Genomic DNA, 22,692 nt, shown 5'->3' with positions numbered 1-22,692 from the left:
ACTTTTCTTTTTTTTACATATTCTGGAAGTTGATGAGTTGTACATGAATCATGCATCGATATGGCTAACTGGACATAGTGACGTCATCGTATGGCCACTCGAAAAAAAATAGCGGATTTTTGTCTCTTTCGTCATAGCTCATCACATTTAATAGAGCGCATCTCCACTTATCCGTATTCCATTTTCCCCCACTTGTTTATATTGTCTAGGCCAATCAATTATCTTTCGCATGATATACGGTTTTTAAAATTGTGATGACGTCATCATGTACAAAAGCGTCAATAACGTTGGTCACTTATTTTCACCTATTCTGCACTGTATGTAGTACGTATACAGTATATAGTGTATACCGTATATACTTAGACGTGACGTGAAATAGAGAGCGCACTAACATTTTTTCAATGGCATAATCGCTATACTGCGCGCAATATTCTAACGTATGACGTGCACGTGGCGTTTGCTCTGCGGATAACCTAACTCGTCCGTAGTGACGAGTTCAAATCTAGTGATTTGAATTGAATTTGTATATCTCACAAAAGTACAATATGTGGGCTACAGACATTATATAAAAGCCATGAATGTTAGTATTTTTTTAACATTCTTATATTATCGTTGTACAATTTTACCTTTTAATTTTTCCGCAGCTGTCTGGTTGAGTAATTTCGCAAATCTTTTAGTTTTCTCTGGTGTATTATCCAGTCGTTTGTCTACCTCCAAAAAGAACACAAAATCCCAGATATCTTTATGATCACTGGAATCTTCACTATAGAATGCAGCAATTGAAGGTAACTCGGATCCTCCAACATCTCTAAGACACTCAAAAAGTTTTCTACGATACAAGGTTATTACCCTTTTGCCACTAATGGCGTTATACCCAGTGGTGTTTTGCTTATACTTTTCAACCAGCTTTATGGCAGCATCCAGCCCTGTCAAGTTAGCTATCTCTAACAAAATCTCCACATTATTACATGAGATATTACTACCTTCTCTCAGATTTCGCAACAATTCCAATGCCGATGTGCTAAATTTCAACGTGGAAAGTGATAGTGCATTGAATAATAGACACTTTAACCATTTGTATTTACCACCTCCAGAATAAAGTTTAGAAAAGTCGTGTAGTAAATCACTGAGTTTGTCTTCTCGACTTGCCATTTCGAGGCTGAAGAAGAATAAATTGCATGATAAGGCAACAATGTCTACATAAAACACTAAATATTTTATTGTTATACTGTACTTATAACACTATGGACTGAGACCTAACAGCGTATTGACAGTGATTTTATGGAGGCCAACAGACAGCATATGCCTAATCTTTATTTTGATAAGAATATTTACAATAACTTTAATTTGTTACGTTGTGAATCGGATGGTAAAATGTATTCTTGCAGGGAAATTCGAGATTAAATATAGAAAAAAAAATTAATTGTTCAAATTACGACCGATTAGTGTTACTGTTTAAGTGTAACTTATGCAGAAAAAGAAAATTTTTTTAATAGATGGACGCCGCCCAACCGTACGGTTTATTTTTAGAATATTTTGTTGGCAGATGATTTGTTTCTGCTGCATAATAATATAAGACATCATCTTGGTTCTTTATAACCCGTTATATTATTTCGTACAGTAGCTGTGCAAATAAGCCTATTTGTAGCGGTTGTATAGGTTATCAAATGGTTATCAGTTCCCCACACCCATTGTTGATGATTCACAGACAGTTTGGAAAATCCACCTAGACGTTATTTTAGGCATTGAGAAATAGCAGCCGTAATCGGCATTAGGCCTATATGTATGTTTCATGTTCTATGCCATAAACAGTTAGGCCTAAATTAATGAATAAAGAACACACGGAAGGCCCATACATTTTGGCACTACAGCATTATTGGCATGTTGACTAAATTTGGGCTGGATATGATTATAAGCCTTGACGGCTTAGTGACTTATTATGAGCTTACAACTAGGTTTGAATATATAGGCCTACTACGTAATAATACTTACTGTATGTAACTTACACAATTTATACTGAAACAATTGTTTAATCTTATAACTTGACTTGATTTCGATATGTCCCTGGATAATAATCCATTAGTAAAACGAGGTACGTAACGTCATGCAACCACCTGCAGCACCAAAACCTATATACTAATTTGTTGATTTAAGACCGCTTTCATTCTATGCCAAGAGACAATGGAGACGATCAAGCATACTATGAAACGCCAAACGATTTCCGGAAAGTTCAATTATACTAACGTATGACACGCCATAGCACATCGATTTGTATGTTGCGAATCAAAACTGAGTAGATATAATAACTAAATAAAGCATTACAGTGCTACCACAATAACAAAATATAATAAAAAGTAAAAAATAATTAATTGTGTTTGCTGTAGTCTTTTATTCTGAACAAAATAGGCATACTAAGGCGGCAATCGCTACATCGGCTTTGACGCAAAGTGTAGGCTACACTCACCACGTTGCTACATCGTTTGCGTTGCGTATTAGTGGGAACCGAACTTTAACTAACTGGCAACAGGAACAGAAAAATGACCACCCCAACTGTCACGTAAGATTTCTAAACTTCTCACAACTATACATACTTCGTAAAATGTAGGTCATTTTAGCATTCAATCGATTCGAGAGATTGAGAATCCTTGATGGCGCTATTGACAATTTCTGTATCGATATTCTAAATTAAATCATCGATATAGTCCCGACAAACAATGAACATTAACAATCAAACATTGCTACTTTTGGTTAATTCATTTTTTATTTGTATGTTATGTACACAACATTCTTAAAAACGCACTTCTTAGCTGCTTTATTTATTTAGCTTAACTTTATTGGTAAAACACTTTTGAATAAACCTTAAACTACAAAATATCTTACAAAATGAATGGCCCCCAATTTTCAATAAACATGCCTTTTTACGTTCATGAATTTTGCTAATTTTCGTGATGAGTGTGTAGCTTATAAAATCAACATTAATAGTAAAAAGTTGGTAAAATCATGACATATTATTGCAGAAGTGTGATAAGGGTTTCTTTACAACATTATTCCTTCATTTTGTTCTTCAGTTTCTATTCCAATAATGTAGTTGCATGTTTTTTCATTTTATTTTGCTTAAGATTTTGAACGAATTCTGTAATTTCTCCATCGAATAATTCTTTATTTTCTAGTTTTAACATCAACTCCCAAACATCGTTTAACTTCTTAGTCTTCAGTCCATATAATTTTGCAATGTCGGATGTTCATCTTTACTTATCCCACGCCCAAATTTGATCAACTTTTGTCGTTTATTGTCGATTGTTATGTTACTGAATCCAGGAAAGGTCGGTATCAATTGTGTTATCCTTTCCTCGATTACAACGGTTTCCATCAAAACATCAACATTTGATGGGCCAATTATTCCAGGACCTGTAAGCAACTCAAGGAGTTCGAATGCATCATCAGTGTTCTCTATGTCTGTTAGAGCAACGCACTTGATAAATTTCAGTAAATTTATATTATCGTGTTTTTCCCACGACGATGTATATGGTTTTGAATTTTCGTTGCCAGTACTCGGAGGAACTTCTGTAAATACAACATTTTAATATTATACGTTTGAACCGATTTATGCTGTTTAAATACAATATACCACGCCTAATTTGAGAATGTTATCCAGTAGGCCTAGTATACGGAGTGCAAAGGAGTAATTGGTATATACCTGGTGTAGAAGACGATGGAATGTTCTGTGGCACACCAGTCACTGGTAAGTATCTGCATATTCTGTGGTTTATAACACAATGTAAGATTTTGTTTATAAACGTTTTACACATATGAAATATTATACTTGTAATTCAATGATATGGTAAATGTAATACCATCAAGATTGTATAAGCAATTATATATATTAATGTCCGAGTTTTGAAAAAAAAGTGGGCCTAATGATGAAATAATGATGAAAAAAGTACAATATGTGGGCTACAGACATTATAAAAGCCATGAATGTTAGTATTTTTTTTAAAAACATTATTAAATATTATTGAAGTACAATTTTACCTTTTGTTAATTTTTCCGCAGCTCTCTGGTTGAGTAATTTAGCAAATTTTTCAGTTTTCTCTGGTGTACTATCCAATCGTGTCTCTACCTCCAGAAAGAACACAAAATCCCAGATATCTTTATAATCCCTGGAATCTTTACTATAAAATGCAGCAATTGAAAGTAACTCGGCTCCTCCAACTTCTCTAAGACACTCAAACAGTTTTCTACGATACAGTGTTAACCTTTCACCTCTGGTGGCATTATATCCAGCGGTATTTCGCTTATATTTTTCAACCAGCTTTATGGCAGCATCCAGCCCTGTCAAGTTAGCTATCTCTAACAAAATCTCCACATCATTACATGAGATATTACCACGTTCTCTCAGATTTACCAACAATTCCAATGCTACTATGCTATCTGTCAATGTGTCAAGATTTAGTGTATTGAATAATAGACACTTTAACCGTTTGTATTTACCACCTCCAGAATAAAGTTTAGAAAAGTCGAGTAGTAAATCACTGAGTTTGTCTTCTCGACTTGCCATTTCGAGGCTGAAGAAGAATGAATTGCATGATAAGGCAACAATATCTACATAAAACACTAATGTTATTGTTATACTCTACATAAACACTATAGACCTAACAGTGTATTACAGCATATGCCTAATTTTTATTTTAGTAAGAATATTTACAATACTTTAATTTGTTACGTTGTGAATTGGATAGGGAAAATGTATTCTTGCAGGGAAATTCGAGATTAAATATAGAAAAAAACATTAATTGTTCAAATTACGACCGACTAGTGTTACCTGTAGTAAAGCAACAGAGTGTTTTAAATGTAACTTAGGTAAAAAACATTTTTCAATAGATAGACGCCGCCCAACCGTACGTTTTATTTCTAGAGTATTTTGTGGGCAGATGAATTGTTTTTGCTGCATAAAAAATATAAGACGAAGAGACATCCATCATCTTGTTTCTTTATAACGCGTTATTTTCGTACAGTAATTGTGCAATAAGCCTATTTATTGTAGTGGTTGTAGGTTATCACGTGGTTATCAGTTCCACACAACACTTACCCATTGTTGATGATTCACAGTATGGAAAATCCATAGACGTTATTTTAGGCATTGAGAAAGAGCAGCGCATATTCGGTACTGTTAGACTATTCTATTATCTATATACAGTACATACAGTTAAAGGCCCATCCATACATATTTTGGCATTACAGCATTTTGCCATTTTGACTAAATGTGGGCTGGATAGCCTTGACAGCTGACTTATTATAGGCTTAGATTAGAATATGATTGTAGGTTTCTGTTATACTGTATAGGCCTTTGCTTTAGGAGGCCTAATAGTAATACAGGACTGCGTAATACCGTATAATAACCACTTACTGTCTGTATGCATAGAGATATATGCTGTATCATGTAACTTACAACGTATACTGAAACAATTGTTTAATCTTATAACTTCACTTGATTTCGATATGTCCCTGAATATTAATCTATTAGTAAAACAAAGTACGTACCATACAACCACCTGTATAGCACCAAAACCTATATACTGTACTACTTTGTTAATTTAAGACCGCTTTCATTCTATTGTGAACAACAGCGATGAGACAATGGAGAAGATTTGACTATGAAACGCCAAACCGCAAAGCTCAAAGATCTAAACCTCTACTCCAATCCGGGATTTCTACGCATGCCTAGATATCTACTACATCATCATATTATGTATCGTATTTTACTTGCGGTCCGGCCATGTAGTATTTATTACTCGCACATCGCTATTATAGCAGTCAATCTATTTTTAGAATACTTAAACATTATATATTTTTAAAGATATTTTTCTACTAATTAATTGACTATGTACCGTAACTGAACTATTGTAGATATCTACTACGTCATCATATTATGTATCGTATTTTACTTGCGGTCCGGCCATGTAGTATTTATTACTCGCACATCGCTATTCATAGCAGTCAATCTTTTTTTAGAATATTTAAACATTATATATTTTTAAAGATATTTTTCTACTAAATAATTGACTATGTACCGTAACTGAACTATTGTATTAATCCTCATATTGCTCATTTTGTTTAATTCTGTATATTTTGTATAATGTATTTAACTACTCAGTTCGCAATTCAGTTTATACTGCCATGAACTGTTTTATGTATATGACTTTTTGATGAATAAAAAATACCGAAATATATATATATATACTTATTATATGTATTATTATTATTATTATATACAGTATCATTTTCTCAGACCATCCCACAGCTATATAGGCTAATTTAATTTCACATGAAATTAAAGTGTACCAAATATTTGCATGTATTGTATTCCACACTGTACATAGCCGTTTACCTGCGCTGACGGATGAAATAAAACATTTATATTTTGCCATCCTCCCTTCCATCAGGGCAGGTATTTTACGATTCCACTGTACATAGCCGTTTATTGCGGCCCTGGCGGATGACAAATAAGACATATTATTTGTCATCCTCCGGGGCAGGTATTGTACGATTCTGTCGCTTGTGATTGGTCATAACTAACCACGTTGTTCCTACGTCGATTGCGTTGCGTATGCGTGGGAACCGAGCTTCAACCAACTGGCAACAGGAACAGAAAAATAGCTGACACCACCAACACCCCCACCCCCAAACTCCCATTTCTAAACTTCTGACAACTGTACATATTCGTAAAATAGTAGGTGATCAATTTAGCGTTCAATCGATTCTAGATAATACACTCTACAAGATTGAGTATCCTTGATGGCGCTATTGACAATTTCTGTTACGTATCGATATCTAGCCACACGTATTCTAAATTAAATTGATCATCGATATCGTCCCGACAAACAATGAACATTAAGCATTATTCTATACGAGGTCATTGAAGCATGTCATTAGACACTATTGATTCGCACGTCAAGTCCATGCATCGCTGCATCGTGGGGTCGGAATCTTCTTGTATGGTCTCTGCATGCTACATAGGTCTTACACAGTCTAGGCTACGAACAATTTCGATAAGTCGATTCCGAATGTAATCAAGCAGGTCTTATTGTAAGTTCTTCTAGAGGTAACGTTGCTGGGAACGCGTCCTTATCATCGATTGTAATGGTATGCTATTGGAAAGGTAAGAGCTGGCACTTGCAGTTTGGTGTCAGCTACAACAGCAACGGAAAGTGTCCTTATAAGGCCTTAGCAGGTAGGTAGGTCAGTAGGTGGTATAAGTTGCGTGGGTTTCTCCACTGTTGGTATTACGGAAGTTCCTAATATTTTGCCTTTACTACCAGTTCTTATACTATAGTCTAGATAACAGTATTTACGAAAAGAATGGACATCCAGTTAGTGCACAGCATGCCAATCTCAGAATTTTAGAAACGTCATTGAAAGTATACCGTTTTTGCAAGAGACTCATAATTCTATATAAAATACCAAGTTATTAACTTAATCCTTCCATTATATACGGTTTTTTTCTAATGACAATAGGTTAGCTGTGCGCTGTTTTCCTTAACGACCTTACTATTTTCACGGGATTTAAAAAATCGCTATATACCTATATACGTATAATATTTTTGTTTTTTTAATTTCAGCATTATTTCTATGATGCAGTTTATACGCTGTTGGTTGTTGCTGGTTATACCATTCAGTGTGTTCTGTGTGGTATCTGCTGGCGAAGACATCGTTGTAAAAGTTGTACAAGGGAAGGTTCGAGGTAAACGCATGAATGTGTTTAACAAAGATGTTGACGCGTTTCTCGGAATACCTTATGCAGAACCGCCAATAGGTAACCGACGCTTTAAACCACCGGTACCAAAGGAACATTGGAAGACAACGTTTAACGCAACCGAATACGGTCATGGTTGTATGCAGCTACCAGATGACACTTTCCCCGGATTTCCAGGCACGGAGATGTGGAACCCAAACGTGCCCGTGAGTGAAGATTGTTTGAACTTAAACGTATGGGCACCTTATCCTCGACCACGTAATTCAGCAGTAATGGTGTGGATATACGGTGGAAGCTATTTCAGTGGCGTTTCTTCGCTTGATGTATACGATGGTAAAACTCTTGCTGCTGAAGAAAACCTGATCGTGGTATCAATGAACTATCGACTTGGAGCTCTTGGTTTCTTAGCAATGGGCGAGAGGGCACCTGGAAATGCTGGTTTGCGCGATCAAGCGCTCGCGCTACAATGGGTTCAAGAAAACATTGCATTATTTGGTGGCAACCCTAATGAGGTGACGCTGTTTTCAGAGAGTGCAGGTTCTGCGAGTGTTAGTTTCCATCTGTTGTCGCCTGTTAGTCGGAATCTGTTTAAGCGCGCCATTATGCAGAGCGCGTCTGCAAACGCTCCCTGGGCGCATTACACCAAGCCAGAAGCACTCAGAAGAGGTACTCTGTTGGCCGAGCAACTATCGTGTACCGAAAGTAACAGTGGTCGTTCTTTTACCGCCGATGAAATGGTACAATGTTTGCAAACCAAAGATGCAGAGGAAATACTGAACAGTATGTGGGTAACGACTGAATTTTTAAACTTTGCCTTCGTTCCTGTTGTCGATGGTCTGTTTATTGTCGAGACTCCTCAGGCAACACTGCAAAAGAAAGCGTTTAAACCATGCGAGATCATAATCGGGAGTAATACAAACGAAGCCAATTTTTTTCTAATTTACGAAGTGCCAGGCTACAGCAAAGACACCGAAAGTCTGTTAGACAAGTCACAGTTTAGAGAAGCGATTGAATATTGCTGGCCAAATAAGAACAGCTTTGCTCATGACGCCATTGAATTCCAATACACGGATTGGCTTAAACCAAACAACGACGCTAGTTTTCGAGATGCTATTGACCAGGCTGCCGGCGATAACAAGTTCGTCTGTCCAACTTTTCATTTTGCCAAAGCCTATGCTGAATTCGAGCTAGATGTGTATTACTACAGATTCACTCAACGTGCCTCGAACCACCCATTTCCAGATTGGATGGGAGTTTTACACGGCGACGAAATTGCCTACTTCTTTGGACTTCCTCTTCACACAGAGAACGGGTTTAGCGATGAAGACAAACAATTAAGCCGACAAATGATGACTTACTACGCTAATTTTGCAAGAACCGGGTAAGTACAGTACTTTAAAACCTAAACATGGACACCTTACGGTGATATGACGTCAACCAAACGTCATTATTGGTGACGGCGAATGACGTAAGAGCGCATATTCTGTTCTTTTGTATTTGGAGTGTTTCAAACTGAATTACATTAGAAGCGTTCCGTCGACATGTACCATCCTCATATTTATAGGTCTATGCTTATACAATCAAACCTGCTTACAAGTGTACCACCGTGATGACGGCCTCCCCAATGATAAGATTATGGCTCTGGCACACGTTTTGAGCTACTTTATTAGAAGGTGGCTGCTCTCTGGTAGCAAGATTTGTTATTCATGCTCCGGTAGGTCCGTTGGTTCCCCGGGGGTATCCGGTGGGTTTTAGTAGCACCTACAACACTAAATTCATCCTGATTATAATCTATTGTATTTGTACTATTTAGAAATCCAAATATCAAGCAAAATGACGACATGGAGGAACTAAGATGGCCGCTTCACACGGCTCAAAATCTTGAGTATCTGGTTCTGAATGCGTCCTTAGTTACCACTCAGAAAACTGTCGTGGGGAATGGACCAAGGGCCAGTCAGTGTATGTTTTGGGACAAATACTTGCCGGACTTACAAGCAAAGACAGGTAAGGTCCATATACAAAGACAACTAATACGTATGCCAACACTTCCAATCGGCGCATTCAAGATTTCCAATGAGGAAATTGTGGAAGGTTTGAAGGCTTACCATGCGAGTGTCCATCTTGTTAAAAAGACATCATAATCTCGACATCATATGATATAAATGGACTAGACAATGATCCTGACCGTTGTCTCATTAACATTTTTGTTTGTTTTGTTTTTAGGTGACATCGACGAAGCAGAAAGTCAATGGAAAGCAGAGTTTAAGGATTGGAGAAGCTTTTATATGGTCAACTGGAAGGCTGCGTTTGACACCTATGTTAATAACAAAGTCAACACGTGCGATGGCTCATAGATTGGCAAGCCTACCAATCTGATTAACTGCATATTGAAATACAACTGTAGGCTGGTTTGTTTGGCTCCGTTCCTCTCGACAAAAAACCTTTTTCGATCAGTAGCTCTGAAAGTGCATCGATCGGATTTCCAAAAGAATTCAATAAGCCGAAGTTATACAGTACATTCAAAATAACTCAAGCTTCCCTTGTTAAGTGGAATCAAATTCCGAATGTGATGGTTGTACAGCAACATTTCATTTCATACTATGAGGACCGGCAAATGTACAGTTGCTTAATAATAATCTTAAGAAGAAATTGACATTAACTACAAAGATTCAAACTAGAAAGAACTTTTTTTTTAAATGCTAGCGTTTTCATTTAGCTTATTAGTAAATTACTATAACGTGTTAATTACTAGCGTCGTATGTCTTTATCAGTAAAGCTAAAAAAGTTAAATAATATTTAATGTTGCATGCATCATACTACTTTCATTTTTAAAATAGTTTACATGTGCTTTACTTTATGAATATTGATTCTGTAATCCATGCGCTTAAATTGATCGCAAGTTGTTTTTTTTCTGTTTCATAAATGGTAGCATGAATGTATGTTATTTATTTTTTACTTTTTATTGTAAATTTAATTTATTTAAAACAAAATGAATGCTGTCATCGTAACAGAAAGAGTATGTAGAGCGCTCTCTGTATTAAGAAAATGTAAAATGAATTCACTTCCCGTGACCGCCTTTATTTGGCATTCGATTGCCCCTCCTTCATCCTCCTCAACTTTTCTATTTACTGCATGGTTTTAAACTTTAATTTATTATAATAAAGCATAAGGGTCGTTATTATTACAGAATATGATATAAAAATATAATTTTGTAATATTTGATTTGGTATAATTAAAATAATTGTCTGTATACTGTTATACTGTGTAATGTAAAGAGGTTATACTTTTTATACTTGTTTGTTTGTCTTTACAAAAGAAAATTTCTTACGGAGTATAGTCAGTATCATCTGGCTTTCTTTGACCATCGCTCTCTCTTATACTCGTAGGCCTACTCGACACTATCTCGCAGCAAGTATACAAAGACAAAAAATTACATGTTATTAGATAATTTGATTTGTGACAAGGAACTTTTACCTATTTATGTTCAATTGGACAAAGAGGTCCCCATCAACCCTATTATAAATAATCTTTACTGCTTCTTAAGAAATTTTCCATCATGAAGTATCATTAGGCCTAAGCTATACTATCTTATAGTCTAATATATTCCTAACTATTCCTCAAAAAGTTAGTGTTTGTGAATGATAAGGGGATTGGTGAAGGAAGGAATCGCATAAGAAAATCAATTAAAGAAAAGTACCTTGTAGTTTATTAGAAGAAGCATTGCTTGAAATACCAGTGTCCCTGGATGCAACAGACATTGTGTCGCCCTCATCGGAGGCTGTTGAATTACTGTGGTGTTTGCTCTTTATGTCTTCCACATTTTGCAACATGTTGCTTTCATCTACTGTAAAATAAAAAAAATTATCATCTATTTCAAATGCAAAACACTACTCGGAAATCGTGCAAATAATGTAAAATATGTGAGAATATTATTAAGACATATAAGTCTAGGTCTAGACTACGACTCACCAAAAGAATCGGCATCAGAAATAACTGTTCTAGTCGGGTTTTGTGATTTCTCCGCGATCTAAAAAAAAAATACAATCTTCTTTACAGTTCGGAAGTGAAATAAAAGCAGTTGTAATACATCGGGTCAAGGGTCAAATTAATGAAAGTAAGAATAAAAAAATGTTTAACGTACAACATTACGACGTTCTTGTTTATAAGCATGATGTGTATATGTCGGATTCTTTATCTCATCTACTGACTCATCTGTGAAATATAACGGGTTTTTTTTTATTATTTTAAAGGCAAAATATTTTTTTTAAACTCTGAACTCAGCAATAGTGGTGAATAAAAAATCCACCGAATCGAATGGAAATTACGGGGCGCTGTTTGTTTTTGTTTACACCATATTTAATGAGGGTGATCAATCTAGCAATTGCTGATCATTAGGGACCCTCAGAGGTTCACAAGACAAACATATACACAAGACTTTTGGAGTGGAGTTGTAATTTTGTCTTTAAAAAAATCCTGACATGACGGGACTTGAACCCTTGGAGTGGTAGCCAAGCATCATAACCACCAAGCGACAACTACACTCCAAAACACACTACTACACTACTATAGTCACCATACTGCCCGTAATTGTTTATGTTAAAATAAAAGTATCGTTATGTATACCGTATAAAATTATGAGTGCAGCTCATTTAGCATAACAATAAGACATGTAAGCATATTACAGTATCAGCGAGAATAATCAGCCAGCTTCGACAAACCTATGTTTTTAAAAGGCCACTCACCTGAAGATTCTGTCGTGGAGTTGTTATCGTTATCAGAAATAACTGTTTCTTTAGGTTTTTGAGTTGATTCTTTCTCCGCGATCTAAAAAATAAAAGAAATCCATATCAACAACAACAATTATGAATAAAATTAAAAGCAGTTTAACGTGGAATATATAAATGTTATTTAACAGATTGGTAAAATTGTGTAAGACTAAAAATATCTACATACATCGAAGCGTGGTTTATAATATTCTGAATATTTCATTTTTTGTTTAGTTCTTGCAAGGAGCTCTTGTATTCTGCTCTTTAAATTTCCCCAATCCACTGAATGAGGCTTGCCCTGCCTCCACAGCTGCACTTCAATCTCGAGTGCCTCATTGAAATTCTCCTCTGCACTCCGCATATCACCTCTGTGGTTGCGTTCATAGTAGAACAGACCTAATAGGTAGTATGTACGTGCTGTGTCTGTATGAATGCCTAGCAACTTCCTACGCCTACTCGCACACTTTTCTGCATAGTCAATAGCCTTTTCATATCTGTGCAGAAAAAGAATACAGTATATGATTTTCAGCTTGCTTGGAAACCCTTACTCCTAAAATTAAAAATTAGCAAAACCAAATAAATATTTCAGTTAAAGTGATTGGTAAAAACGGCCACAGAATTCCCACAGAGAATTTGTTTATGTATCACATGATTTTTAAAGTAAAACTGATTTAAGCTACCTGTTTTCGTCTCGATATGCTAGTGCTAGATTTCTCAAAGTCTTCAGGTAGGCCTCTTCATTATCAATATCCATATTATCCTCTAAATGGCTGTCTACATTTAAGGACCTTTTGTAATATTCAATAGCGTTTTTGCTATCTTCCAGCTGATAATAACATGAACCAATATTTGCAAGGTAAACTGGAATATCAGGGTGATGTTCTGATTGGGTGAGAGCCACTCTTAATTCGTATGCCTTGCGGTACAAATTTAGCGCTTTTTTCACCTCGCTTTCTTTGCATAAAGCATTACTTTGCTGAAGCCGAGATTTGGTCAATATAAGATCTGCCATAGTGCTGTAGAATCGAGCTGTATTGGTATTCTGCAGATCTAGTTCTTTCAAGAGATCATATGCAACCCCGATTCTGACATTAGCTTGATCTAAATCTTTCAAACACGTGGTACAAACATTTCCCCAAAGTTGGTACAGCAAAATCAATGATTCTTTTTCAGCATCAGTGAGAAAACTTACATGTTTTGCTGCAAAATATTGTTCAGGTTTCCATTGGAAAAGTTTAGCAACAAATGGAATCGTAGGAAGTGTTTCTTCTGGCTTCTTGGTTTTCAGAAGTTCCTCTTCAGCTGTTTCCAGCAGTGGTAGAATTTCTTCATATCGATAGTTCATTCTTGACATTTGCAAACTTTCATAAGCTGACATTTCAACAAACTGTAGAAGGTTATGTCTTTCGTACTCAAGTTCACGTTGAGCTTTGAAAAACTTCAATCTTTCTTTAGTTGAAAAAAACAACTCCACAGTAGTCGATATTACTCGCCATTCATCAGTTGTAACACTTCTCTTTTGTTGTGGCAGAAGTTTGAGCAGCTCTTGAAAGTTAGCTGTATCTTTGTTCCTTCGTTTAATCGCGTTCTTGTATTTTGACTCACTTAGTTCTCCAATTTTCATAAGCTTCCGCAGAAAGTATCCAATGAACTCTTGCTCCGCAACTTCATATTGGCACATAACAGATTGGTCTTTTTTGCCAATCTCCTGAAGAGATTGTCTCATTGGCAGATGCATTTCATAGCGGTCACCTATCGATGTTTCAATCAGATTTCTGTCTTTGAGATCCTGAAGTTGCTTAATTACATCAACCAACTCTGATTTCTTCATACTAAGAATTGCCATGGCTGCTCGACTAGTAAAAGTACCAGGAACAGTAGCGAGTCGAATCATGTGGAACTTTAGGTTGTCTGGTAAGCTGTTAATTATGTTAATATAGCAGTCGTCTAATTTGACATCTCCATCAAATACCATATCGGGGCGCTTCTCCAAATACGCAATCATTTTTTTAGGTGAGATGGTGTTGTCTGCCATACGACTACCGATTAATTTCAACGCCAATGGACACTTTCCACAAATGTGTACAAGTCTTTCTGCTTCTTCATCAGATATAGCTCGTCCAGCGTAATATTGCAGGATGTCTCTTGCATCCTTGTACTCAAGTTTCTTTATAGAAATATTCTTTACACATTGGTAACGTGAAAGTTTCCGAGGCAGCTTTATTGTGTTTGTGATCACAACCTTTAGACAGGTGTTACCACATTCGACAATTCTCTCTATAAGTTTAACAAAGTTCTTGTACACATGATCATTTACCCCTTCTTTTGGCGCATTAGCCAATAAGAGTACAGCGCTACCTATATTTAAAAAAAACCCATTACATAATTAATTACTGTGAGGACCTTACAATTAAAACATTTTACTAAGACTCACATTCGAGGTGAACGACTAACTTGTTGATATTGTGGGCTACATTGTATGTCATGACAATGGAGGTACAACAATAATTTATAACTCCATGGTCATGACAGATCTCAAAGAAAAGGTTTGAGTTATTATTTTTATTTTAAAAAACGGTTCTTTTATAGAGTTCATTCCATGACAATTAGATTCTTATATGGATAACCTTAAGACCTACCACTGTACTACAATCACCAACACCACCCCACCCCCCCTCCCACCACTACTATGAAAACTACTTCTCAGGGACAAGTATTAGTTAGTATATCTCCTAATGTAATGATTGTCCTCTTCTGAGTTATACTGGGGTGGTTTCTTTAACTTCATTTTATAAATAATATTCCCTAACACTAACAGTATATTACTGGTTTGTCTGGGTGGGGGAAGGTATTTGTCTAGTAGGCTAGGGGGTAATTGAAATATCAAAACGGCCTCTGGTAGCCTAGTCTGTTCAAGTTAGGTACCTAACATGAAAATTCAAACTTATTGAAACAGATCGAGTCATACATCAAAAAATGAAGAAAAAAAATAGAAATTTAATAACACAAAAATAATTAAAATTCGTCAACATGGTAATTTTTTATAATTTTTTTAATGTTTTTTTTTCATAAAAAATCAGTATAGGCATTTCAATGCATAAGAAAAAAAAAGTGTGGCAATGAAGTGCAATATTCTTAAAAATTGTTTGAAAATTATTATTTAAATTTATTATTTTTCCAAACATGAATCTACCTCTTCTCAACAACAACCAAACCCATTTACGTTATAACAACTTTTTCCCTACCCTCTGACAATTATTACAAATTGTCTTTCAGTCGAATTGATATTCACAAACATACTATACTTGCACACCCAAATCTACACCAGCTTGGGTAAAAACACGCACTCTGATTGGCCGCATTGTAAACTGACAACCTAGCGTACTAATATTCATACGGGTTATTGTTATTAATAAAAAATATTTATTTGCAATCTTTTAAAATCGCTGTATTCTAACAACTTTAGTACCAAAACATAATTGAATGTTATAAATCAAACATTGTTTTATTTTATTTCCTACTTTTTAAAACATATTTAGAGTGATTTAGAGTGAATATTATGTATACAAAGGAGTCGACATAGACCGTCAAAGGCCTATTCTTTAACCAGGGAGATACATCCCTGCGTAACACTACATCCTATGATATGCTAGGCCTAGGTAAACATGTGGAAAAATACAAAATTTCAACATCTAAAAATTCCATTGTAACATCTATCAATATACACAAAACTTATGTCAAAATAATCGTAATAGCATGTAGTATATGGACTGAAACATGAAAATAATGGACTAACTCACTTTTTATGAAAAAAAGACGTGTTTTGATGAGGTATATTTTTGAATCGTTGTAACTCATGAAATAAACATCAGAAAAAAGAAAAAAAAAATTCCCAGCAGTAGAACAACTCCCTGTTGACATTTTGGTACCAATAATGTCATCATTATCCAACCAGAAGTAATTTTAAAGATTTTTTTAAAAAAGGACCTTCAGCGCGATCTGAATATCAGGTCACACTTTTTTGGCGACATCAAAAAGGGGCGTGTCACCATAAGTTGCAGGTACCTATTCAAGTCCAACAACCTATAGGTAATACGTACTAGCTTTCTCTGGTCTGTATTCTTTTAACTTCAAAATCAGAACATCAATATTAATTTCAGTTGTATGTACACCAATTTTATGCAAAACTGCGTTAATAATGCTCTCAGTCGTTGACAGCTCCCGGAGGTCAACAAACAGCAACTCATGGTTCTTCATCTGCCGGTATGCTTCTTTTGCTAGCCTGGTTTTACCCATACCTGGAAGTCCGCTGATGCAAATTGTTGCCACTCCATCGTCATGACCATTTCTAAGTAAATCATACAATTGCTTAAGTCGAACTTTTCTGCCAATAAATGGACCCTCGATACACTCTGACAAACTCAAACTTGAATCGGGGATTAGGCCTTCCTCCGTGCTTGAATCTTCATGTGACGCCATTGCAATTAATGTTCATGACTCATGAGGCCTAGTGCATTTGCGCGTTTATAATGAGGCCAGGTTTTAAAAAAAAATGTTTCTCGTCCCCTCCTCCTCTTTCCACTTTTCTGCACACTTTACTATTATAACCAACGCGCAAAGCGGGTTCGAAGTACGCGGACATTTCTAATGGTTTACGGTGAATAAAATGAAACTATGGGCAGATGATAAATTAAAAAAACTATTTAAATTAACAAATAAAAAGACGATAAGAAACATGTATTTTTTATTATTTGGCCTCACGACAACCATGGGTTTATTCGAATATTCTAATTTTATAGCTACATGCTCAACAAAGCCATTTGACTGAAAGGAATATATTAACTGTGAAAGAGCTGGTACGTTTGTCTGTCTGTTCGTTATACAATGTTGTTACTGCACGCATCTATAATACATAGAAAGTCATTTATTCCGAACTCCATAACTATATATAACAGTAAAACACCTAGATAAGATTAGTATAAATGTGTCTCACCGTATTGTAGGCATTATGAAAATTGTTATTAGAATCTCTCTGTATGCTCTTTGTATCTTTTGATGTGTTTTTTCATTATCATGTTTTTTGATGTTTTTTTATAATTTTAAGAGCCTTGTCTGTTTACAAACTTCAAATTTTAAATATTTTATATGTTTGATAATAAATGCTGTGCAAGCAGCGCATTCACATATGGAGTATCAAAATGACCGCAATTGTACCGGGAAGGTTTAAAACTACATTTCAAAATGGGGTTGGGGTTGAGGAGATGGTGGAGATTTTTGTTTGGGCTAGGGGTATAACTGGCCATCAAATTGACCAGTAGGACACAGTATTATAAGTATCTCTGGAAAGGGGTTGGGAGCAGTTTGTGGGGTTAAAACATAATTATGACTATACTCTCATTATATAGCTAAAATTTGTTGAATTGAAATTTGTACTGATTCTTTGCCGACATATCCGCGAGTAATCTAAAATAAATTTCACAATTATTTCGTATTTATTTTATATAGGCCTATAGTTACTATACTATACTCTATGTAAACATTACAACACAGTTATTGGCATTGGTTGTTACCGAATGAAATTGAACAAGTTTGTGTCATATTTACACACCACCTTTTAGTTCAGTTTTACACAATCTAACATTTTCTGAAGCTAAGAAAAGATAACAATCTCATTGTAAATAACAACAGCAAAATAATTGACAAATGGTAATAAGGTATAGCAATATGGCTAATCAGAATGCATTAATAAATCTACTGTGGGTCTGATAATGGACACGGTTATATAGTTTGGGAATCTAACTCTCTTATGATTTCCAGCATTTCAAAATCTTTCTCAGAAAACTAAACAAAATGTCCTGTTTTATCAAAGTATTATCTTTCAGCATTGGATGTGGTAATTATAATGAAAAAGTTAAGAAAAATTTTGAGAGATTACGTAAAATTGCACAAGTACGTATCACTGATTTACGAGAAGTGTATCTTAAGAAGTTGAAAATATTATGAAAGATTCTACGCATCCGTTTACAATTTTTTTTTTTAGATTTTGCATTACGACTACGACTACCAAAAGCCATATATAGAAACGAAGTCCTTTGTTGTAAATAGCATTAACATGTAAAATTCTAAACTTCCGATTTGCTGTAAATTTTTTTTTTGAATTTGTAATCGTTCTAACAGTATTTTACATGGCCTATGGCGTTTTTGCAATCTGCATTTTTAATAGTTTTTCTAACAGTTTTTAACAGTATTTTAACATATTGTAGGCCTATAAATAGTATTGTAACCATGGAGGTATAAAAATTAAAACATTGCCTTTTGCAATTTGATGTATTTTTCCTGTAGTTGTATTGCCTTTATTGTCTTAATTGTGCCAAGCAAACTGAATTTCCATTTCAAAGTGGACCAACACAATTTCTTGAATCTTGAATCTATAAAGAATTTTGCAAACCAGAGAAAAGAACACGAACACCTCTGTTTCAAATTATTTTGTCAATTGATCATTTATCATACCAGCACATTTAACATTAAGCCACCTATAATTATGACCTTTTAATTTCCCAAGTCTGTAGTTATTTTTCGAGGTTTTTCGATGTTCTGTCTGAAAAACAAGTTCATATAGTATAGGTATCAAACGCCATATATGCCAAAATAATAACACGATTGAATGCTTTCTTCAATAAAACATGCATGCGAAAGTGTCTTTTTTTACAGTTTTTTGTTAGTCTTGATGAAAGGGTGACGAAATTATAAAGGCAACCAGTACGATTTTCGGAAACCCGGTTTTGCTCTATATGCCTAATATTATTTAAGTCAATCAGAATTTTATGAATTATCACAGTAACTTTTGCATAACTTGATAGTGTTATTTCACTGTGATTTCTACCCAATTACACACACCATGCAAAAAAACAACATTTAAATATATAGCATGAATAAGAATGGTTCCGATTTTCGGACACAATACCGATTTCGAACCCCGAAGCCTATTCAACGTGCAGTAAGCCTAGATATTACGACTGTTGTACGTATCTACATTAACTTCCTTCAATTCAATAGACCTTTTTAAGTCGGATGCATTATTATTACAAATTAATCGAAACAAAGACATATCTAAAAAATTATATAATATAATAGTATCTTTTCTCGTCATATCCCTTCTAAGTCTAGGCCTTGCCATTCTGTTCACAATGAATGCGCAATATTTAAATATTTAATGAACTTGGTAAATATTTGTTTTAATTGTTTTAGCGCTCTCGAAATGCGGTCACGTTCCAGGAGCAATCAGGTAGGCCTAACATGAATACCAGCAAACATTAACAACAAACATGAAAAAAACAGACATTTTAAAATCTGCATTTTCAATGCTTACGCCTTAAATTGATAACATTCCACGAATTAAAAATATCAAAACAAAACATTAAGTAACATGAAGTAAAACATACTGGTAGTGGTTGTATAGAAATAGGCGTTGTTATAAATACTTTTCTTGGTTGTGACGTCACGTAGTCGGCTGTCTGCTCCTGCTGTGCATACTTTCTCAGAAGCCCGCCAGCATGGTGCTCATTTCTAATTTCAACTACCTACGTCATGTATGCTAGTATTAAAAAGAATGGTTGCTTAAATTAGCCGCATATTCGAGCAAGCAAAGCAACACACACGACACAACTTATTTGCATTCGTGAGTGCTTTCCAATTAGCGTATCTCAATTGAACGCAGTGTGTGTTGATTTCAATTTCAGCTACTCATATCTTAAGAACCGGTTTCTCGATCTTTCATTTCTATAATAAGCCTATTTGTTCGACATCAATTAATATGGAAGTGATGGTGAATGTGTTCAAACGTAAAAAACAACAGTTTACCGTAACACCGGCTGATCCAACGTACAATATACGTTATCTTGGTAACGTACGGACATTGTTAGGAAAAGGCGAGGGCTGCACTGAGAACGAAGTACAAAAACTATGGAAGAAAACGAACCAAGGTAAGAACTCAGCGAAGATAAAATTAACAATTTCTTCAACGGGATTGAAACTACAAGGGTTGAATAGAGACCGAAAACCAATGACGCAACTATACCAAATCAATAGGATACCTTTTAGATGCGTTGATTTAAACCGTAAGGTAATATTTTGTTGGGTGTATCGTCACGAACGCAAACACAAACAGGTGGAGCTACGTGTACACGCAGCTGTGTGCAGCAAACCAGAACAAGCGCAGGAGATATATAACGTTGTCAACCAAAATTGTAACTCGTCATTTGCAGATTATAAACGTGAAAAACGCGACCAAGAACGGATAACGGAACAAATCAACAGTAGCATTACGTCATACTTTCCGTCCGTACCTTTAAGACGGCGCTTAAATACGCGCTCGCATTTTTTACCACCGATTGAAAAGACTCGAAACGCTCCGAAACTTGACTCTTTATGCGAAGAGGAGGAAGAATTAGAAAATAACATTGATACTAATGACTCTGGCTCGGACACTTCAGGTCAAGATGATCCAAAACAAGATTTTGGCATCTTTCGAAGTTTAGACGAAGAAAATAAAGACATTTTATGAATTTTCAATGAACAAACGTTTTTACGATCAAAATGATATAATTTGTACGTCGACAAACAACAAATTTATGTGAATATTTCTGACAATTTTTTATTATTTCGATTTTTATGTATGACAGTTTTCTTGGGTTATATAGTGTACAATATGTTGTCATTTACATGTTAATATTGACGTCGTAAACTGCGATTCAGGCTTAACATTAATGTTTTACAAAAAAATGTATAAATTTGAAATAAACAATACGCCCCCTCAATGTGACTAAAGAAATGAACAATCTGTGTTTTATTACATACTTGAATCGTTCTAAATGATGTTGAACCTTGGATGGTTGAACTAAACCCTGTATCGGATGCGAGCTGCTGGGAGAAGAGGTGTGGCTATAATATGGCTTGTTACGATGTTTATTTTGATTGTATATTTGGGGTTCTCATGAGACCAAGATAACTTTGGTGATACAATCTTTCGCTTTTAGCGACGCAGGGTTTTTATTCATATGAATAACCCCTACAATATCAAACATGATAACAGCAATGTGTGAGTTCAATATATACATTGATAAACTATATAGAAATATTGACTAGAAATAAATACCGTATTTTATTCGAATTGTTCGGCGGTAGAGTTTTTAAAGGGGAGTTTATATTATTCGAGGGAGGCCTTTATTCGAGGGAGGCATTTATTATTTTTTAGTGAATATGGCAACATAACCTGTATAATCAAATAAATTATAAATGTAAATGTTTATTGATGATGATTAGTTTTAAAATGTGTGCAAATAAAAGACCGGTGCTCATGAGATCAAGATAACTTTGGTGATATCAATCTTTCGCTTTTAGCAATGCCTCGTTATTCCTAAGATAGCCCCTACATCAGACCTGAAAACAGTAAATATGAATTCAATATTTTTTTGATTTGATAAATGATATGAATATTGATTAGAAATAAATACCATATTTATTCGAATAAACGCCCCGGGGCGATTATTGTTCGCGAGGGTTTTTAAGGGGAGTTTATTAGTACACTGTAAACAGCCTTAGTATTCGAGGGAGGCGTTTATTTGTTTTAGTGAATATGGTCACATATCATCATATCATAATCAACTAAATTATAAATACGGTAAATGTTTATTGAAACATTAGTTTTAAAATGTGGGCAAATAAAAGGAATTTCGTATTCGGGGATATACCTAAACGACATCTTGTATCTTAAATGAGTTTGTTTTGGAAGACAGCAGCGATTCACATTTTATTCAGGTGGGCTTTCCATCATCCCTTGGCCTAATCATGATTATTTATTATGATTAATTTTATAATAAATGTGAAGGGTAGATGTGAAGTCGTAATTTGCACTTTGGATGGAGATGAAAGCGAGCTTACAGAACCGATTGCTCTGTTCATGAAAATTCTGTCTCTAAAACAAGCAGGATTATAAGAGATAACTCGCTGTCATTTTAGTGTCACTGTAATTATCTTATTTGCTATTGTTATGTTAATCGAGGGGATTGAGGAATTCTACTAGCAGAGCGTTATTCGATTTTAGTGAAGAATTCCGGCAATTATCACATAATTATTTCTTTCAAAACGGAAGTTCGTTAAGCATATATTATTCGA

The 22,692-nt window shown here is 35.1% G+C and overlaps 4 protein-coding genes across 4 annotated transcripts; 2 read left to right on the top strand and 2 right to left on the bottom strand.

Annotated features, from left to right (window-relative positions):
• Positions 1 to 606: 606 nt before the first annotated feature.
• On the bottom strand, positions 607 to 5,783 carry LOC144842541 (uncharacterized). The gene is made up of 3 exons (XM_078698991.1): positions 5,583 to 5,783; positions 1,993 to 2,136; positions 607 to 1,159 (listed from the first exon to the last, which is right to left on the bottom strand). The coding sequence occupies exon 3, from the start codon at positions 1,150 to 1,152 to the stop codon at positions 607 to 609; it is 546 nt and encodes a 181-aa protein (XP_078555117.1). The 5' UTR covers positions 1,153 to 1,159; positions 1,993 to 2,136; positions 5,583 to 5,783.
• On the bottom strand, positions 2,640 to 16,998 carry LOC144842539 (uncharacterized). The gene is made up of 11 exons (XM_078698989.1): positions 16,620 to 16,998; positions 13,200 to 14,877; positions 12,707 to 13,013; positions 12,496 to 12,577; positions 11,895 to 11,965; positions 11,723 to 11,780; positions 11,451 to 11,597; positions 11,082 to 11,151; positions 4,033 to 4,565; positions 3,698 to 3,759; positions 2,640 to 3,564 (listed from the first exon to the last, which is right to left on the bottom strand). The coding sequence occupies exons 1-10, from the start codon at positions 16,996 to 16,998 to the stop codon at positions 3,737 to 3,739; spliced, it is 3,348 nt and encodes a 1,115-aa protein (XP_078555115.1). The 3' UTR covers positions 2,640 to 3,564; positions 3,698 to 3,736.
• Positions 6,919 to 11,005, top strand: LOC144842584 (cholinesterase-like). The gene is made up of 4 exons (XM_078699037.1): positions 6,919 to 7,231; positions 7,620 to 9,134; positions 9,567 to 9,757; positions 9,977 to 11,005. Exons 2-4 carry the CDS (start codon positions 7,630 to 7,632, stop codon positions 10,105 to 10,107), a joined length of 1,827 nt encoding a protein of 608 aa, XP_078555163.1. The 5' UTR covers positions 6,919 to 7,231; positions 7,620 to 7,629; the 3' UTR covers positions 10,108 to 11,005.
• A 3,116-nt stretch (positions 16,999 to 20,114) lies between the features above and the next one.
• On the top strand, positions 20,115 to 21,889 carry LOC144842897 (protein FAM43A-like). Its single transcript, XM_078699485.1, has one exon. It carries the CDS (start codon positions 20,333 to 20,335, stop codon positions 21,080 to 21,082), a length of 750 nt encoding a protein of 249 aa, XP_078555611.1. The 5' UTR covers positions 20,115 to 20,332; the 3' UTR covers positions 21,083 to 21,889.
• The last annotated feature ends 803 nt before the right edge of the window (positions 21,890 to 22,692 follow it).

This window comes from Antedon bifida, chromosome 5 (genome assembly GCF_963402885.1).
Source record: "Antedon bifida chromosome 5, ecAntBifi1.1, whole genome shotgun sequence".
Taxonomy (NCBI): Eukaryota; Metazoa; Echinodermata; class Crinoidea; order Comatulida; family Antedonidae; genus Antedon; species Antedon bifida.
This window is presented reverse-complemented; position numbering and strand designations above follow the sequence as displayed.

What these genes read in the sequence shown, in the direction of transcription:
- LOC144842541 (XM_078698991.1), bottom strand. Translation starts at nt 1,152, where the DNA reads ATGGCAAGTCGAGAAGACAAACTCAGTGATTTACTACACGACTTTTCT.
- LOC144842584 (XM_078699037.1), top strand. Translation starts at nt 7,630, where the DNA reads ATGATGCAGTTTATACGCTGTTGGTTGTTGCTGGTTATACCATTCAGT. An exon ending in GCTAATTTTGCAAGAACCGG is followed by an intron (nt 9,135 to 9,566) that starts GTAAGTACAGTA and finishes TGTACTATTTAG; the next exon opens with AAATCCAAATATCAAGCAAA. An exon ending in GGACTTACAAGCAAAGACAG is followed by an intron (nt 9,758 to 9,976) that starts GTAAGGTCCATA and finishes TTTTGTTTTTAG; the next exon opens with GTGACATCGACGAAGCAGAA.
- LOC144842539 (XM_078698989.1), bottom strand. Translation starts at nt 16,998, where the DNA reads ATGGCGTCACATGAAGATTCAAGCACGGAGGAAGGCCTAATCCCCGAT. An exon ending in ATTATAAACCACGCTTCGAT is followed by an intron (nt 12,578 to 12,706) that starts GTATGTAGATAT and finishes TTTATTTTTTAG; the next exon opens with ATCGCGGAGAAAGAATCAAC. An exon ending in GATGATACTGACTATACTCC is followed by an intron (nt 4,566 to 11,081) that starts GTAAGAAATTTT and finishes ATTCTTCTTCAG; the next exon opens with CCTCGAAATGGCAAGTCGAG.
- LOC144842897 (XM_078699485.1), top strand. Translation starts at nt 20,333, where the DNA reads ATGGAAGTGATGGTGAATGTGTTCAAACGTAAAAAACAACAGTTTACC.